Source organism: Zootoca vivipara, chromosome 5 (assembly GCF_963506605.1).
Source record: "Zootoca vivipara chromosome 5, rZooViv1.1, whole genome shotgun sequence".
Taxonomy (NCBI): Eukaryota; Metazoa; Chordata; class Lepidosauria; order Squamata; family Lacertidae; genus Zootoca; species Zootoca vivipara.
Window position 1 is genome coordinate 63,732,726 of NC_083280.1, and position 20,657 is coordinate 63,753,382.

General features: G+C 43.2%; 1 protein-coding gene and 1 non-coding gene across 3 annotated transcripts in view; both read left to right on the forward strand.

Annotated features, from left to right (window-relative positions):
• The first annotated feature begins 9,722 nt into the window (after window positions 1–9,722).
• LOC118096679 (U1 spliceosomal RNA) lies at window positions 9,723–9,886 on the forward strand. The gene has a single exon (XR_004693958.2). It is a non-coding gene; the product is annotated as a U1 spliceosomal RNA (small nuclear RNA).
• Window positions 9,887–20,056: 10,170 nt separating this feature from the next.
• Window positions 20,057–20,657, forward strand: part of EXOC6 (exocyst complex component 6) — a 114,614-nt gene continuing 114,013 nt past the window's right edge. Inside the window, exon 1 of one of the 2 annotated variants that reach the window (XM_060274851.1) lies at window positions 20,057–20,309. In XM_060274851.1, coding sequence (XP_060130834.1) covers window positions 20,188–20,309 — 122 coding nt within the window. In that variant the 5' untranslated portion in view covers window positions 20,057–20,187. The remainder of the gene's footprint in view (window positions 20,310–20,657) is intronic. The other variant, XR_009557616.1, reaches the window with a different exon arrangement.

Sequence of the window (20,657 nt, forward strand, 5' to 3'; positions counted from 1 at the left end):
TTCCTGAAGAATGGATAGGTTTGATCTTCTTGCAGTCCATGGGACTCTCAAGAGTCTCCTCCAGCACCATAATTCAAAAGCATCAATTCTTCGGTGATCAGCCTTCTTTATGGTCCAGCTCTCACTTCCATACATCACTACTGGGAAAACCATAGCTTTAACTATACGGACCTTTGTAGGCAAGGTGATGTCTCTGCTTTTTAAGATGCTGTCTAGGTTTGTCATTGCTTTTCTCCCAAGAAGCAGGCGTCTTTTAATTTCGTGACTGCTGTCACCATCTGCAGTGATCAACGAGCCCAAGAAAGTAAAATCTCTCACTACCTCCATTTCTTCCCCTTCTATTTGCCAGGAGGTGATGGGACCAGTGGCCATGATCTTGGTTTTTTTGATGTTGAGCTTCAGACCATATTTTGCGCTCTCCTCTTTCACCCTCATTAAAAGGTTCTTTAATTCCTCCTCACTTTCTGCCATCAAGGTTGTGTCATCAGCATACCTGAGGTTGTTGATATTTCTTCTGGCAATCTTAATTCCATCTTGGGATTCATCCAGTCCAGCCTTTCGCATGATGAATTCTGCATATAAGTTAAATAAGCAGGGAGACAATATACAACCTTGTCGTACTCCTTTCCCAATTTTGAACCAATCAGTTGTTCCATATCCAGTTCTAACTGTAGCTTCTTGTCCCACGTAGAGATTTCTAAGGAGACAGATGAGGTGATCAGGCACTCCCATTTCTTTAAGAACTTGCCATAGTTTGCTGTGGTCGATACAGTCAAAGGCTTTTGCATAGTCAATGAAGCAGAAGTAGACATTTTTCTGGAACTCTCTAGCTTTCTCCATAATCCAGCGCATGTTTGCTATTTGGTCTCTGGTTCCTCTGCCCCTTCGAAATCCAGCTTGCACTTCTGGGAGTTCTCGGTCCACATACTTCCTGAGCCTGCCTTGTAGAATTTTAAGCATAACCTTGCTAGCGTGTGAAATGAGCACAATTGTGCGGTAGTTGGAGCATTCTTTGGCACTGCCCTTCTTTGGAATTGGGATGTAGACTGATCTTCTCCAATCCTCTGGCCATTGCTGAGTTCTTCATGGATCAATGCCTTGTCGTGGCGAAGGGGCTTGAATAACTCAGAGAAGCTATGAGCTATGCCATGCAGGGCCACCCAAGATGGACAGGTCATAGTGGAGAGTTTTGACTAAACGTGATCCACCTGGAGAAGGAACTGGCAAGCCACTCCAGTATCCCTGCCAAGAAAACTCCATGGACAAAGACAACAGGCATATAAAAGAGATGTATTAGTGTTTTTGTTTAATACAGTGATCTATTGTGGAAAAAACCTAATTGAAGAAGGTAACAGGGGTTACCAAGACCTCATTGCTGGTTGAGAAAGCCCCCCCATAGGTTTGAGCTTCAGAGGCCCCCAAATGTAGGTCCACCACTGCAGCAACCATTCAGCAAGAGCCAGCATGCTGCATTGATTGGGACTGAGAGGGACTGGTCTGTTTTGGGTGATGGCATTTGGTGCATGGTGCCATGTGCCAGCTGTCAACAGGTCAAAGGGTGTTGCCGGAGATTTGCAAGGTGGGGTTGAGCTTGGCACCTGTCAGTGCAAACAGGCAAATATGTCACTGATCTAATCTTAAATCAATTTATCCACATTTCCATACCTGTTTGCATTTGGAAAAAAGCCCTTGGGAAAATTCACCAGTATTTCAGTGCAAATTTCTCCTGGTATACAATTTCCCATATTTTATGCATTTTTGTATACTGGTCTTCACTTATATGCCTAGAGCTTGCCAATCAGGTCGGCAGTTCGAATCCCTGCGATGGAATGAGCTCCCGTTGCTTGGTCCCAGCTCCTGCCAACCTAGCAGTTCGAAAGCACGTCAAAGTGCAAGTAGATAAATAGGCACCGCTACAGCAGGAAGGTAAACGGCGTTTCCGTGGGCTGCTCTGGTTTGCCAGAAGCGGCTTTGTCATGCTGGCTACATGACCCGGAAGCTGTATGCCGGCTCCCTCGGCCAATAATGCGAGATGAGCGCGCAACCCCAGAGTCGGTCACGACTGGACCTAATGGTCAGGGGTCCCTTTACCTTCACCTTCACTTATATGTAACACTTACCCTAGTATATGAAATTCGGAGAATTTCAGTTTGTGTGTTGTCTTGTAAAATGTGTGCTACTCAAATTCTTATTTTAAAATTAACTCATTTGGTCAACTGAGTTCACTACAGCAGCAGATGGGGCTGGCTTACTCCTCCTTTCCAGCTTCTGCTCTACTGTGCTGACAAGCACAGACAAGCAAGGCTGGGGTACAGGTGTGACAGGCAGAAAAACTGAAATGACAGCCTACAGAATTGCCTACTTTAGAGAAACATTTTGTCTGGAGATTATGGTTTGTTGTCAAACACCCAAGTGTGATGCAAACCACACGGTTCTAAGGTCTATCCACAAAGTGCTTCCTTTCGCAGTTTGGTAAATGTGGCCTTCCTATCTACAAACGTGGTGATACATCTCATGCATGGCTGTCTTGCGCAATTTGACACTTATGCTGGTGTTGTTCTTTATTGTGCCACAATGACTGACAAGCCATAGAATCACTTCTCTATTGTGGGTTTAAGAACATCATCCCAGTAACTATTGTGTCGGGCAGTCCCTCTTCTTAACCCTCCAGTGCTCTTCCTCTTCTTCACAAACTAAGTCTGTTTAATATATTTTTTTTCTAATGTTCTTCAATTAATTCACCCTCAGGGGCACCTGGTGTGTGTGTGGGGGGGTGTCATGGAGCTTCCTCCTCAAAATGACCATGGCTGTCACCTTTGGGGATGAGATGGACGCAGAGCAGGGGGGTGACAAAGTCCTAGCTAAACCAATGCTTTCATGTACTAAGAACTTCTCTGTATTGTGAAGCTTAACTCTGCTATTTGCCATTGTATTAACAAGTCGTCCCCCCCACATTCCAAATTAACTTTGTTAATTCCATTAGGGATTGGTAATATCTCCTTCTCCAAGTATGCTCCTGACAAGTGGGTGTTTTATTTGGACGGCGATGTCAAATATCACTTGCATGCTCTTATTGCGGCTGCTATTTGGTCGATCCTATTAAATGGGTGAGGCTTTTCTTTGAACAAGGAAACAAAGCAACATTCAGCCACAACAAGCAACCCTGCATTAGAAAGAACCAGCCAGGAAACAGAAAAGAAAATGTTTGTTTTTGTCTATCACTTCATCCAGAGTTTAAAAAGTTTTAATCAATAGTGATCAGGCATGTCTTTGCCACTGTATAATTACCGGTAAATAGCCAATCTGGTCCCCCCTCGCAACATCTTTCAACAAAGGATTGATGTTCCCCACTCTCTTCCCCGAAAGAAAACCAGGTAACAAGACAAATCTGGCTTCTAATCCAAAAGGCTGTTTAACTAGTGATTCATTAGTGTGTGTAAAAATAGCTAACTTGACTTGAAAACTCTACCTGAACACAAAGAAAAGCCTTCCATTAACATAACTCATGTAAAGTGAAGATTAAACATTTTAACGTAGACAGTGCCTTAATCCCACGAACCTTATTTATGTCCTGATGTAGCGCTATTGGCAATAAACAGCAATTTGAGAAGTCATAACCCAAGAAAATCATTGTCAAGTGGCTTTAGAGCTGCCTGTAAATTTCTCCTTGATGACTTGAGCGCTGGCGTACAACTGCACAGTTAAATATTTGTATTAGGGGCCTCCTACCTTTTACATACTAATTAAAGAAGACAGAATTCTTTCGTTCTCTCTCATATCATGCTAGTTCTGATCTCTCTCAAGAAAAGGCTACTCTATAAATTGAAGTAAAGATTTTTTTTGTGTGTGTGGCCATCCAAACCGGCACTTTTACTAGGTTGCAATAAATCCAGGCAGTAAAAAAAGGTAAATGTAGCTGAAGTGCTCTTAATGATGCTGTAGGGTTACAATCCTATTAAACAGGACTTTGCATTGAATGCTACAAATTGTTCAAGAGGTTATTATAGTAGGGAATGATACTACTACCTAAGCAAAGTGATTGAAGTCTAAGACAGTCAAATGCTTTGACAAAAACGATTACATTTAAAGCTGAGAAGCAAAAGAAAAAAAACTATATGCTAAGATATGTCTAGTTATAATACAAATAAACCCAACATTCATAAGGCAGAGTAGATTTATCTTCTTCCCATTTTGTCAGTGCTAGCGAATATAGACAGGAATGGGCAAGTTTGGGATTCTGGCAAACAATGATGGATCTGGCATGCATTTAATCTACATTCATTACCAGGATGAAATTGTCCCTGTCAAAATATGCTTGAACACACAAGGCTGTCTTATGCTGAGTCAGACCACTGACCCATCAAGCCCAGTAATCTCTGTAATGAAACTGTAACACAACATATTGAACTGTGGTCGCAGGAGAGAGAAAAACATACACTAACTAAAGGTGATCTATTAACGTTAGCAGCATTTAAACTCATTAACTAAACGAAACATAAACAATAAAAAGGAGAATGAAAACGGAAAACAGAATTAAATAGAAAGACTGATTATATTTTGAAGCCAATCAATAGAACATTCTGTCCTTGTGTCAGACTTCCTCAACTGGGTGCCCTCTGCTGATGACCTCAGCAAGCAGGTGTGTGTGTGTGTTCCTTCAGCTACCGTGTGCCAAACTGGAAAAAAGCTTTAAATGCAACCACCAGCACTTTAAATTGGGTCTAGAAACAAGTCATACAATCATAGAATCTTAGAGTTGGAAGAGGCCAATGCAGCTGTTTCAACTGGAGAATTAACGTGCTTATACGGTAAGCTTGCGTGATTTCTGAAAGCCAGGGAAGGAGGAGGAAGGACTATGATGGACCAGACAGGCAACGAGTTCCAAAGATATGGGTCTTTTTATAGATTGCCTTAAGATATCCTCCTAAGACACAAATCTATTGAGAGCAAAGTAAAAATTACAATTTTCTCCAAACAAAATCTAAAGAAGCCCCCATTGACCCCGGTTTTTTTTCTTCTTCTGAGGTTGTATGAAGAAGAACGTGTTGCACAGCAACTGGGACCCAAGCCATACAGAACTTCATAAATGATATTTAGTGCATTGCACTCTGATGAAAAACTGAACCCAAGCCTCACTGAGGTGTGGAAAACTTTAATCAGGAGGTGTGGTAGATGTTATGTGTCTTGTACTTGCAAGCTGCTTAACCTCCATACCACAGAAACTCCTGTGGTCTCTCAGATATGAATAATCTGTAACGGGCTTCTATGTTGTCTTGCTTAATTACTTTGTACAGCACACTTAGTGTGACCTCTTCTCTAAAAACTCATTTTCAATTGACGTGGTATTAAAGAGCCCAACACCATAATCGCCCACCTAAAAAAGGGTCATGTGATTATTCTGCTTTTTCAACAAGCATTTTGGTTTCACAGTGCAGTTTTCCTTTTATCTGCTCAAGACAATGAACTCAATATGTAACCCAGGCATAGGCAAACTCTGGCCCTCCAGATGTTTGGGACCACAATTCCCATCATCCCTAGCTAACAGGACTAGTGGTCAGGGATGATGGGAATTGTAGTCCCAAACATCTGGCGGGCCAGAGTTTGCCAATGCCTGATGTAACCAATCAAGAAATATATAAAAAAGAACATTTTATCTCCTATAGTGACTGTGTTTCCTGGAAGTGATCTTTATTTTTTTAAAGTTTCCTTTATCAATAGATTTCTGTGAATGTGTGTGGGTTTTCATTCATAGTTACAAACTAACATAATCCACTGATACCTTAGTTCTCAAGTCCTTTCAGCTTGAAATAACTCGATCTATTTAAATAGATTTTACTTGCAAATCATAAATTCAGAGCAGAAGAAAGACACCTTTGGATCTAAGCAACATTTTCCCCCTAATAATAATTGGAGGCACATTTAAATCGCACACCCTAAAAGGTTTTATTTTCAAGCAGGGGTGACCAGCTGGTGCTCTCCAGATGTATGTATGTATGTATATATGTTTGTTTGTTTGTTTGTTTATTATTACGTATTTATTCCACATTTCCTCCATGGTACCTGCTGCTACACATTTTATCCTCACTACAACCCCGTGAGACAGGTTAGTCTGTGACTAGCCTAAGGTCACTCAGTGAGCTTTCTGAATAATTGGGGATTTGAACCCTGGTCTTCTAGGTCTTGGTCCAATACTGTAAACACCACACCACACTGGACTCCAATCTTGTTGGACTCTAACTCCCATCAGCCCCAGTCAGCATAGCCAATGATGAGGGATGATGGGAGATGTGATGCAATAACACAGGGGTCAGCAACCTTTTTCAGCCGTGGGCCAGTCCACCGTCCCTCAGACCATGTGGTGGGCCGGACTATATATTTTTTGGAGGGAATGAATGAATTCCTATGCCCCACAAATAACCCAGAGATGTATTTTAAATAAAAGCACACATTCTACTCACATAAAAACACCAGGCAGGCACCACAAATAACCCAGAGATGCAGTTTAAATAAAAGCACACATTCTACTCACATAAAAACACCAGGCAGGCACCACAAATAACCCAGAGATGCAGTTTAAAAAAGGACACATTCTACTCATGTAAAAACACCGGGCAGGCACCACAAATAACCCAGAGGTGCATTTTAAATAAAAGGACACATTCTACTGACATAAAAACACCAGGCAGGCACCACAAATAACCCAGAGATGTAGTTTAAATAAAAGCACACATTCTACTCACATAAAAACACCAGGCAGGCACCACAAATAACCCAGAGATGCAGTTTAAATAAAAGCACACATTCTACTCACATAAAAACACCAGGCAGGCACCACAAATACCCCAGAGGTGCATTTTAAATAAAAGGACACATTCTACTCATGTAAAAACATGCTGATTCCCGGACCGTCCGTGGGCCGGATTGAGAAGGCGATTGGGCTGCATCCGGCCCACGGGCCTGAGGTTGCCTACCCCTGCAATAACATATGGAGAGCACCATGCCATGTCTTGTCAGCATGTTTAGACATAGCAATTACTCACTCTGCATGGAATATAGTCTCTGCCTCTGTTGCCTCTTGATTAAATGGTCATTTCCACAGCCATAATTTGGTTACAGACACCACCACCACCACCATGATCAGGAAGTAAAGTCTGCTGCATCCCTATATTGGAATAAATTAAATGATCCAAGCACACCTAGTACAAGCACATGGTATTGCCCTGCTGTATGGTCCTTGTAGCTGGAGGTGGCAGGGACTGAATGAGAGATCGTCTGTATGCAGAGCATACAAGGCTGATCCAAGGCACTTTGCTGCCTGAAGCAAATGAAAGATGGTGCACCCTCACATTTTGTACAAAAGCCAACCAGACGGGCAGTTGGATCTTACTTCAACACGTGTGATGGGACAGCATCCTACGGCGCTTGAGGGCAGCAGGCTAGCCTAGGTGGTGCAGGGCAGGTCCCATTGCATACACAGCTTTAGCAACTGACAGTTCCCTCTAGTATCTGCTGTCTGGGGCAGCCACCTCACTCTGCCCAATAGTAGAGCCGGCCCTTGGGATGAAAAATGTCCTGTACTCAGGCTTCAGTGAATCAGTTAATTCAACTGCTGTGTGGGAATCGCTGTTCTAAGCATAGCTGCCAAGTTTTCCCTTTTCTCGCGAGGAAGCCTATTCAGCATAAGGGAAAATCCCTTTAAAAAAGGGATAACTTGGCAGCTATGGTTCTAAGCAATGTAGGGTGTGTGTCACACTGTATAAACCAATTAAAGCAATAAATAAATAAATTAAATAAATAAATTAAATAAATAAATAAATAAATAGTTTAAACCTCATGTGTGAAAGCACCCATAGCTGCTAATGAAATCTGCAGCCATTCATCATACTGACCTCAGACTATTCTAACATCTTTAACAGCAACATCCAACATAACACAAGTGTAAGCTCCGTGTAAAATCTTATCGGGCCCACTAAAATAATGTGATTTTTGTTTACAAGGTGTTGATGGGGTTTAGAAGCTTTGATAATAATTCCAGACAGTCAATAAATACAGAGACTTTTACACTGCCGGTAGGAGCCTAGCTAAATTATCTAATCTTGAAAATGACAGACAGCACAATGAACTCTGAACTTAATCTCCTCCAAACACTGAGGACACAGCTGAGTGTTTAAAGTGCTATATAACCTCAGTACCTGCTTTGAAAAGGAATCACTCGATATCTGGAGACCCAGAAACACAGAAGGTGGAATCCACTTGGTGCTGCTTGCTCTGTTGCTCCAGCGGAGGAATCCACAAACAGAAGAAATGTGGGTGGGTTATTTTTATTTTGCTGACCCCCCCCCAGCCTTCAGAGCTGCCCTTCCTGATGTGTTCTGGAGCATTGGGGGGAGCTTCCAGAACTGATTTTGGAGACATTTTGCCATAGCTGTCAACGCTCCCTTTTTTGCTGGAAATTCCCGCTGCTATCCTAGATTGTTAGATATACCGTAGACTGTCCCCGGGACAGGTGAGGCTGCTGATTCCTTATTTTCAAATCCGAAAGTTGACAGCTATGCATTTTGCTGAGGAGGAAATCAGGAAAAACGATTCACCCTGTTTCTTCTGTTAGGGGATGGGCATCAGATGATGGATATTACATTGAATAAGCTCAGGGAGGTACTTCATACAGAACTGGCTTCTGTTGGTGAATGAGTAGGCTTTTGAGTTACACAAAGCTCTTAGTCGGTCAGCATATGGACATTTCACTCAAATGCTTGCAGATTCTTGTGGTATGGACAGCTGAATTGACACTGTCCACCAATTCTATATCCTGCCTTTCTCCCGCAGAACATAGCTCAGTTGGTTAGAGCGTGGTGCTTATAGTGCCAAGGTTGCAGGTTCGATACTCGTATGGGACAGCTGCATATCCCTGCAATGCAGGGGGTTGGACTAGATGATCCTCAGGGTCCCTTCCAATTCTACAATTCTATGGTTCTACATAAAAAGCAATTTGACAACAGCAAATTCTTAAACTTACACAGTGCTGCACATTTTGGGCCTATGACACATTGCCAAACAGGACAAACTGTTTCAGGCAGCCTTCACACTCCATAACCAAGCAGATACTTTAGCATATTATATTGGCTACAACATAATGCTTCTTTCAAGCCTATTTTCAGTGAGAGGAGAGAACCCTATAGCAACAGGGAAGGTGTTTGTGTGTGGGGGGCAAATTTGCCTGCAGGTATCACATTGGCAATCCCTGATCAAGGATAATGAAAATATAGCTACTGATTCCATTAGGCAATTTCACAGTGCAATCCTAACCATGTCTATTGAGAAGTTTGATCCCCATATGGGGCACCTGAATATCCCTGCATTGCAGGGGGTGGACTAGATGGTCCTCAGGGTCCCTTCCAACTCTATAATTTGATGATTCTAAGTAAGTCCTATTGAATTCAATGGGGCTTATTCCCAGTTAAGTGGGCTTGGGACTACAGTCTTAGAAGTTGTAGTTAATGGCCTCATTCTCTACCCCAAACTCTTTAGATGGCAATGTGGATTATTTGAAGCACTTCTCAAAATATGGTAACATAGCCCTGTTGTATATGGGGCCCTGCTGCTCATTCTGCTGAGAGCTGACCCTGGACTTGGGCACCAACTTCCTGCACTGAACATAGATCAGTGATGGGCAACCTTTTGATCTTGGTGTGCCAAAATTCGCCAAAAAACCGAGCATAAATATACTTACCTGGCAGGGGAGACACCATGATCATGAAGGTGGTTTTCCCAGGGTGAGGCTCATCCATTGCACTGCGGGTGTGCTGACCCCTGCGATTTCCCCAAATGCGGGAAACTCGACTGCATAATTTGTGGTAGTGGGGGACTGCGTTCGCGCTTTCCCCGGATTTTTCGGTAATAATAAATAAATAAATAAATAAATAAATAAATAACCCGAGCATAAATCGGGTGGTGTGTCACTTCGAGGAAAAAACCACAATTTCGCGATATTTATAGTTTAAATAACAAAAATGTATAATTGTAATACAGTGGTACCTCTACTTATGAATGTTTCTACTTACGAACGGAGCTCCGTCCGCCATCTTGGATGCGGTTTAGATAGGAATTTTTCTACTTATGAATTTTTAGATAGGGTTCCTTCGACTTAGAATTTTTTCTCCCAATGCATTCCTATGGGATTCGACTTACAATTTTTTTTCCCGACTTACGAATGTGCGTTCGGAACCCATTAAATTCGTAATACCACTGTATATAATTGTATTTAATAAACCAAACACTAATTATTTAACCTAACCAAACCAAAAACCCCTTATTTATCACAAAGTGCCCAGAGTTGTTGAGCTTTTTTTGGGGGGGGAGCTGCTGACCAAAGTTTTGGAGGTTTTTTGGGTGGATGCAAAAGTTGCGTCGCTTTTTTTTGGGGGGGGGGTGCCCCAAAGCTGCTGCACTTTTTGGGGGGGAAAGAGAACAGAAATAACTGATGAATAATACCTTCGCTGGAACTAACACACAGCACCGACATAGTCTGCCGAAGTGCCAGAAAAACAGCACAGAAAGGGTTAAAAAACCAATATCTGGCTACCAGCAACAACAACAACAAAAAAGGTTTTAACAGCGGAGACAAGCTGTAGCGTGAGGAGGAGCGGGAGACAAATGGGGGGGGGACAACAACAACAGCACAAATGAGCCGATGGGGCACGTGCCAGCAGTGAGGGCTCTGCGCGTCACGTCTGACACGCGTGTCATAGGTTCGCCATCACTGACATAGATGCTTGTATAGACACGAGTCCTAAACCTGAACTCAATAAATGCATTTGCAGAAAGTTAAAAGGTGGGTTAAAATATGGGCACATCAGTTATCTGTTTGCCATTCCGACATTTTGAATTCAAGATTTAATTAGTTTTTTATAAAAAAATAAGCTGAATTTAAACAATTCAATGAACTGTTGTAGACATTTTTTTCAAATGTGATGTTCACCTTCCATAAACATTCTCTCTCTCTCTCTCTCTCTCTCTCTCTCTCTCTCTCTCTCTCTCTCTCTCTCTCTCTCTCGGAATGATATTTACAGGAGAAGCCCTGCTATTTCTGTGGAATATGTGGAAGTTTCAATATGTCCCTATTTTTCCTTCATTACCATTTTAGTTTCCTTTGAGTCTGGCAAAGTGCATAATAATTTTTTTAAAAAACCATGGGAAATTACTTGCAGCTACTTTTGTTTTCAAAAACGGTTTCTGTCTGCAAATTATAAATATAATAGTGTATGTGTATGTGTGGAGAAATAGGCCCTTTGAAACTTGGGAGAAAATGTTTATGCTTGCATTCATAAGATTCCTTTTCACTTTTTCAGAGAACAGTAAAACCTTGAGTCTGAGTCAATTTAGCATCTTACACCAAGCTATAAATGAATTTGAAGGAGGATCACACAATCTGGTCATGCCCTCATTAAACTGACATTTAAGTGATTGGTGTTGCTCAATGTTTTGGCATTCTTGTGTGTAGCAACACAGCCCATTTATTTCCCACAACAATATTTATTTTGCATGACTATAGTTCCATGGTTACTTCATTATCATGCATGAAGCAAGCCGGAAGCAAGCTATGTGTGGTGTGTAATAAAGAGGAACTAAAACTTGACCTGTAGACATGGGCGTACCCAGGATCAAAACTAGGGGGGGCAAGGGGAGGGGCCAAGGCACGGAAGGGGAGGGGCCACAAAGTGGGCGGGAACGGCGAACTCGCGCTCCGCCGGGCTGTGCCCCTCCCTAGAAGCAGGGCTGGTGGGCGGAGGCGGAGCCCAGCCCAGCGGAGTGCGAGTTCAGCGCTCCCGCCCGCCGCGCCGCGCTCTCTGGTTCCCCGCCGCGCTTGGCCTTGCCAGAGGGCGCGACGGGGAGCTGGAGGGAGGGCGCAGCGCGGCGGGCGGGAACGGCGAACTCGCGCTCCGCCGGGCTGTGCCCCTCCCTAGCAGCAGGGCTGGTGGGCGGAGGCGGAGCCCAGCCCAGCGGAGCGCGAGTTCGGCGTTCCCGCCCACCGCGCCGCGCTCCCTGGTTCCCCGCCGCGCTTGGCCTTGCCTGAGGGCGCGCCGGGGAGCTGGAGGGAGGGTGCGGTGCGGTGCGGCGGGAATGGCGAACTCGCGCTCCGCCGGGCTGTGCTCCGCCTCTGCCCACCAGCCCTGCTTCTAGAGTAGGGCAGCTGCCCTAACTTGCCGCATGGTGGGTACGCCCTTGCCTGTAGATGGAGTGCTTTTGAAAAATCATTTGAGCTTCACGTTGTCATGCGTTTTGTTTGGCAGGACAATAAGCTCCCCAATGTGTTCACTCAGGAGGAATTCTTAGAATGATTAGCAGAAGCATTCGCTTCTTAGTGGTGCTTCAGTGTGACTGCCTAAATAGTGGCTACCTAAATACAAACCTTCTCCCAGGTTAGCCTTATCATAGGGCAGGAGTGGGGAATCTGTGAAGTCTCCAAATATTGCTAGCCTACTCCTTCCATCATCCCTAATGTGCTGGCTGGGGCTGATATTGCTGAAGTCCAGCAGTATCTGGAATCTCGAGATCCCCATGGCTCAGGCCCACTTCACCTAAAATGTAACACATGAATGGGACAGACATATGCTTGCAAACACGGATATCACATCAGGGACTCAATCAGGGAGGCAGCACTGATTGCAACTCTTTGCCTAGAGTGTTGCTCTGTGACATTAAATGGTCCCTAGCTACCCTGGCATCCGGCAAGAATCTGGATTTGTTTTTCCTTCGGAAAGCCCCTCTGAGGTGATGTGTGAGAACCGAACAATGCATAGGCTAAAAGATATTTTATTCAGTGTTGACTGTTCTTCTTCTGAAAATCTTCTTTAGTGCCTCGCCAATTGAATAATCAAGAGCTGCTAATGCAGGATGTTAATAGATAATGAGCAACACAATCACCTCGCCACCCATCTCTCCCACCTCCTTATCTGCCCCCTTTGAGATCATCATTGCCTGTTTGAGTGGCAGATTATGGTAGATGTAGAGGAAATGGAGAATGAAGAAATGGAGGCAGTGAGAGATTTTACTTTCTTGGGTTCCATGATCACTGCAGATGGTGACAGCAGTCATGAAATTAAAAGACACCAGCTTCTTGGGTGAAAAGCAATGACAAACCTAGACAGCATCTTAAAAAGCAGATGCATCACCTTGCCGACAAAGGTCCATACAGTTAAAGCTATGGTTTTCCCAGTAGTGATGTATGGAAGTGAGAGCTGGACCATAAAGAAGGCTGATCGCCGAAGAATTGATGCTTTTGAATTATGGTGCTGGAGGAGACTCTTGAGAGTCCCATGGACTGCAAGAAGATCAAACCTCTCCATTCTGAAGGAAATCAGCCCTGAGTGCTCACTGGAAGGACAGATCGTGAAGCTGAGGCTCCAATACTTTGGCCACCTCATGAGAAGAGAAGACTCCCTGGAAAAGACCCTGATGTTGGGAAAGATTGAGGGCACAAGGAGAAGGGGACGACAGAGGACGAGATGGTTGGACAGTGTTATAGAAGCTACCAACATGAGTTTGACCAAACTGCGGGAGGCAGTGCAAGACAGGAGTGCCTGATGTGCTCTGGTCCATGGGGTCATGAAGAGTTGGACACAACTAAATGACTAAACAACAACATATGTAGAGGACCATTATACAATGGCTGTTCCAGATGTAAGATGCCCATTAGAGCTGCTAAATGGATCTCTTCCAGGAAGACAAATAGGGAAACAATCAATTTTGGGGGTGGGGACCTTGAATGCAGTGGGGAGCAGGCAGCCATTTGCCCAATGTCTTGGACTAACTCTATAATGTGGAGGGTAGGCAGGCAGGGTCTCTCTGAGTGTGAAAGCCAGGCTACTGTTGTTGCCTTTCTTTCCTAACAAGGAACACAGACTTTGTGCAGCATAGCTCCCGAACCAGATGTGCAGTGCAACGTGAATGTAAAACTTTGCTGCCTTTTACATTTAAAAAAGCAATAGCACTCCACAATTAGTGCATTAGAGGTACACACAGCCACTTAAAAAACCCCAACAAGTCACTGATTACTACGTTGCAAATTATAGCCAATAATGACTATATAATTATACCTATTCATTGTACAGTGGTACCTCGCAAGATGAATTTAATTCTTTCCGCGAGTCAATTCGTTTTGCGAAAAATTCATCTTGCGAATCGCGGTTTCCCATAGAAATGCATTGAAATTTCTTTTTTTGCCCATAGGAATGCATTAATTAAATTTTAATGCAAGACGAATTTTTCGCAAAATGAATTCGTCTTGCAAGTCACCATCAGATCGCAATACGCATTCGTCTTGTGAAAAATTCATCTTGCAGAGCATTCGTCTTGCGAGGTACCATTGTTTGTATATCCAGTCTTTCCATCAAGGAGCTCAAGGCAATGAACATGGTTCTCCCCAGTTATCTTCACAACAACCATGTGAGGTGGGGTGGCCTTCGAGACAGTGACTGACTGACGCTCACCTAGTGAGCATCCTGGCTGAGGAGGGCTGTGTGTGTGAAAGGGTTCTGTCTGAAGTGGCAATAAAAAGGGGTTTAAAATGAATAAAGCTGCCACTTTACTATAATACGCCAGCCCTCATTATATTACTCAGAAGTTGTGGTCGCAATAAACATACTATTAACTAGGTGAGGAATCACATGCTAACAGTACATTTGCACTGACCCAGATCTCATAGGATCTCATACACATCTCTCACAGATGCTTTCAGAACTATTACAGCAAAAACAACAAGGGGTGTCTTCTGGCAACTTAAGGATTGTGAGATTTCTTATGGCATGGCCTAATCCTTTTTGTACTAAAACGTCCCTTCATTTAATGCAGGAAGAGGAAGATGGTGGCAGACACACACACACACACACACACACACACACACACACACACACACCCATCACAGGTATAAAGGAGTGTTAATTGTGGGGTTGCTGTTTCAATGGCCTTCCCTACACTGTTTACAATTCTCCTCTTATCCACCAACATCTGGTAAAGAGGCAACTAGTCCACAAAAACATACATATACAACAATATCTGCACCATCCTATATGTGTCCACCTGGACATCCATCTCATAGAGTTCCTTTGGACTTCTTGCCAAGTAAGTGGGTATAGGATTGTGGACTAGGATTATGGAACTGCCACTTGCTATCGGTGAGGGAGGAAGTCAGCTCCATCAAGCCCCTTCCTGTGAGGATACTAATTGAGCTGTCTGAGGGAAGAAGTGAGTGGTAGGGGCTGCCTGGTCCTCCTGGCCTGGATGCGGTCACCAGCTCCACTCCTGCATCTCATATGGAGGGAGCAGGGCTTCAGTGCAGTGCTCTTTGTCAAGGGAATCATCATCATCATCATCATCATCATACTTTCTTACCTGGCCTTCACCATAAAGTCTGGGTACAGCACTTTAAAAATTCAATATGAAAATCAGTTTAAAACAAATTACAAGACAAGACCATAGGATAGGTGCTAAAATATGTATCTCTCAGGTGTCAAGGGCCAGGGTAAAGGGGTGTGTTTTGGGCACCTGATCCCAAAACATAACGGAGGTGCCAGATCCACCTCTGGGAGAGGGCATCCCACAGCTTAGAGGCTGCCACTCCTATCTCCAAACTTCTGAGGGTGGTGAAACTACCAAGAGGGCCCCCTCTTCTGAACATAACCCCCTAAAGGATCTGTAGGGTTGGAGGAGGTTCAGAATCATGACTGACATGGGCTGTAACATTAAGAATTGTAAACTTAAGAACATGTGCTTGAGCTTGCTTTCCCCTCCTCCTTCCCATTCCTTTTTCCTCTTGTGATATGTCTTTTTAGATTGTGAAACTGATGGCAGGAATTAAACCTAGACATAGGACCAGAGTTGGAAGGTACCCTGAGGATCCTCTAGTCTAGTCCAGCCCCTTTGCAATTCAGGAATATGCAGCTATCCCTTATGGGGATCGAACATGCAACCTTGGCATTACCAGCACCATGCTCTAACCAACTGAGCTAACATGCTTTGTCTTGAAATTGATTTTTGTAAGCTACTTTTTGGCTAAAGAGTGTGATATAAAAGCTGTAAATAAATAATAACAAATCCTTATGGTATCACAAGCCAAGCTCCTTGGTTATTTTTACTCTGGCCACACATACCCCTCAGAAAATCCACACTAAAATTTACTGTGGGTAATATCTACAGTAAACAATGTTCATGTTAGAAAGGTTGGGCTTCTTTACTTCCCCAGAGAGAATAGAGAAGAGAACATCCATCACCAGCCCTTTGCCAGGCTATACAAGCAACAGTTTTCCTTTAGCTGTGTGGGTAGGTTTTGTTCCATTTTGGCCTGCAGTTTCAACTTTTGTCACCTGCTCCATCCTATGCGCATATTTTGCCTCATGTCTGGTAACTGGACCACTGTGGGGCTTGCTTGTCTATCACCCGTTGTGCTAGATGAATGAAAAACAACATCTCTTCACAGCTACATAACCGTTCATTCACACAATACTGATCCAGGAACAAAATGAATACCACTGTTTTGACGATGTGGGTTTGCAATCGTGCATTAAATAAGGCAGGGAGCCAGGAACCAAGTGGAAAAATATGATAATCTGTGTATGGGCACCATCATTTCTGCCAGATCAAAGCAGCCGAGAAAAACAGTGCTTTGGACACAACAGGTTAACACACAGGGATCACAATTGCTTTCTGACATTTCTAGTTCAACTTTCCTGTTAGAAGGTCAAGTTAGTGTACATGAAAGCTACTACTCCCATTTATATTTAATGCCACCCTGTGCGATAGGTTGGGCCAAGAAAATGTGTGTGAGACTAGCCAAAGACTGTCCAATGTGCATTATGGATGAGCAGCAATTTGAAGTCAGTTGCCCTTAGATCAATTCCAACTTTCTAGTCCAGGATGGGAAGCCTGTGGCCTTCCAGATGTTGTTGGACTCCCAGCAGCCCCAGAAAGCACGACCAATAGTCAGGGATGATGGGACTTGTAGTCCAGAAACACACTTGTAGTCCACAGGTTCTCCATCCCTGTACCAGAGGCTTGCAGGAGACTGTGATCGAGTCAGACAGAGTCCTCAAGGGTTCCACAATTGCATGCTCCATGGGGGAGAACTTGAACCTGACTAATCCTTTGTAAAAAGAAACCCCAAACAAACCCATGAGCTCTCCCACCCCATTATACCTCTTTCTTTGGAGGCAGTGACTGGCATTGGACCACAGCAGAGCTACCTACCTGTGTTTCTCACTCTTGTTTGCAACGACTGAATCATGCCCTTAGTAAGCCGTTATTTTGTTATGGTTAATAATTTTATAATCATCAAACTTCATGAGGTGTCTCCAATAAGCTAGAAGTTAATACCTAATCTTTTGCATGTGCATGTTCAGTCTCCAGATGGCAACGGTTGCTGTCAAGCGATTCTTTCATCTGTGTTTGTGTGACATCCAGTGGCTGGCGGGATCAGCCACAAGCATGCTGTCTTCGGTTAATGATTTAAGAGGTCATTCTCTCTGCACAAAACCAGTAGTTCCTCTGGTTATTTCCCCCTTACATTTGTTAAAACACCTTGTTGTCTGTGATGTGCACATACAGCTGAATTCAAGCATATGTGGCTAAGATAACTTAATTGTGTCCTACTGAAGTAGTATGCATCATTCTGAAGGGAGCAATCTTAAACCCCCAGGGAGAGTAGACAGGGGCCTTTTCATTGTCACAATGTATAGCTCCTACTGTTCCCCAGGAAAAGGGTTCATTAAACCATTCTGGTTATTGTGGCTCTGGGAGAGGAATAAAGGTCTCTCAACAACTCTCAACAACCTTAACAAACTACAAATCCCAGGTTTCCTAGGGGTAAGACATGACTGTTTAAAGTGGCATACATGTATAGTGCAGATGGGACATGCTTATTTTGTTAAATTTGTTAAATAGGTTTCTCACTGTTGCCTGTAGTTTGAAATAATAATTAGAAGTCAGCATATTTCTTGGAGTCTGCAGGATGGGAAACTATGCCTCAAACAAGCATGTTGCTTTTTTAAATTGTAGTAACTTGACCTGAGACTTTGGGGTGAATGGGAAATAATAAGCCAAAATAATAATGTTTTGCTTATAGCAAAGCATCATGGATGGTAATGGGATTTGGGGTTTTATTTTTCTGAGTTTTAAGCATTAAAAACTCTAAATTCCATACAGTTCAATCTGTTTTTGGGTGGTTTTTAAATATTCAGCCTGAATGCCATTGCTCATCCAGCCCAATAGAACTACCCCCACACAAGAGAGAGGCATCAGTAGGGTGGATGGGATCCCACGGTTTGAAGAAGTACTCATTTTTTATTTTAAAAACCCTCAAAGAGTGTTGGGGAATAAAAATGAATCTCTGTGATCCACGTATGTTGAGAACTAATAAATTCAGAAACACGGGGCTTTGCACACTCTCCTGCAAGGAGAAAGCCCCAGTAGCAGAGATTAAACTCACAAAAGTTAAGCAGCAGTATAGTGTTAGGAATATAGGTTGCTAAACCGTTTTTATCCCGTACATCTGCACACAGCAGCTGACCTCTCTTTCTATCCCTCTTGCAATGAGCAGACCCCACACTGTTAAGTAACTTTAAAATGCATTACTTACAGATTCAATGTCTCAGTCATGGATTGTTCCATGCAGCAGCAAGAATAATACAGGCAAAATACTCTTGGGTAGAAAATACAGCAAAGATATCTCCAGACACATGCTCAAAGTTCAAAGCTAGTTTAAGCATGTCTGTCCTCATTGGTTACAATGAAGGAAGGAGAGAGAGAGAGAGAGAGAGAGAGAGAGAGAGAGAGAGAGAGAGAGAGAGAGAGAAGAACAGGAAGATAAGGCTTCACTTCCTCCTTCACTGGAGGAGAGTCTAGGAAGTACAGTTCTGGGGTCCTTAACCCCTTCATGCACTAACTAGTAATCATGCATACGGTAATTATGTTTGACTGCAAATTTCTCCCAAAGGGGACCCCCCCCCAAAACCAGAGAACTGACCATGTTTTTTAATGGCCATGTAATCTGACTGGCATGGGGGGCAGGGGCGGGGAGAGACACAGAAAACTGGATGAGAGGGGGAATGTTGTTGTTGTTGTTGTTGTTGTTGTTAATACCCTGCCCATCTGGCTGGGTTTCCCCAGACACTCTGGGAAGCTAACAGAATGTATAAATCATCAAACATTAAAAACTTCCTGATACAGGGCTTACTTCAAAAAGTTGTATAGTTCTTTGTCTCCTTGACATCTCAAGGGAGGGAGTTCCACAGGAAGGGCGCCACTACCGAGAATAGAATGGAGTGGTTGGAATTCTGAAAATAAGCACTCCATGCTGCAACGTTTTGTTGCAGCCCCTCTGGTTTTTAGCACAATAGTTGCCAAGGTGCTTCTCTGAGATCACTATGAAAAGTTCCCAGAACAACACACATTGATCTTGTTACATATTGCAGTATTTCCCCCAATGTAACCTGCTTCCTTAACTTGTGCAGACTTTTATTAAGGCAACAGGAAAAAGGCAAGCATGGAAAATATGACTCTATGCCTTTGGATGGGTGGCAGTAGTGGTCAGACTGAGCTTGATGTAGAAGCTAAAAACGCCATTGATTTTAAAGCACCCTCTGCTTTGCCTTATCCTAGGGGTATATTTCTATTTTATGGATGTGGGTTTTTTTAATTAAAAAAAACTTTATTGAAAGTTCAAAAAGTACATAAAAATATGTGCACTAAACATGGTGAGATGTAAATAAAAGAGAGAAAGAGAAACAGAACCCGTGTAGGTGGGGAAATAAAGTGGGAGGGAAGGGGGGGGAAGACCCCAAGCTGTATACTTTACAAGGTTGTTATTGTACTTTATGGATGTATAAAAATATTTTGCATATGCAGTGTTTTAGCTAATATATTGCCTGTTACATCAAAATGGGTACGTGTTAAGTAGACCTGGCTTCAAGGAGAACGCTGAGACTGGAGTCATAAGCAAAAGGTTACCAGAGCTGGCAGGGGAACAACAGCTGTGATAGCACTTGCGGGCAGAACGTCTTCAGGACTGCCAGAGTCAATCCAGGGTTTGTTTTCTCATCCTTAACTTTCTCATTGGTGACCATTTTTTCATTTCAGTGGTAATAATAAGAGAGGAGAAGGTCCTCCCTTAACACTGAAACAGTTTAATATTGGATCATGGCTATAAATACCAGCTCAAACGCAGCAGGATTTTATGCAGATGAAAACAAAGATAACGTATATGAAGCTGTTCTTGGTGAGATGAAATACTTGGAGCTGCCTCTTGGAATCTCTTTAGGGTAAGTAGCACCATATCGCAAAGAATGCACTTTATTCTGTCCTGTGGGGGTGGTTTTATTTATGTTTGGTTGTACAGAGCTATCCTGTCTATCATTCTTTCCAACCTCAGTAGAGGTTTAGCTGTTCCTAAAACAACCAGTAAAAATGGACACCTCTGAAATCGAAACACATCCCTTGATTTTAATGAAATGTGTTATTTCTATGAAAAGTATTTAGGTTCCATAAGTTAAGGTGAGATTCTTCCCAAGACTCAGTTCTTCTGTTTAGTGGAGTTATTTGGGCTTCTGTGCAGGAAGCAGCTTTGCATTGGGGCACATGATCTGCTGATGGTACAGTATTGGTTTGGT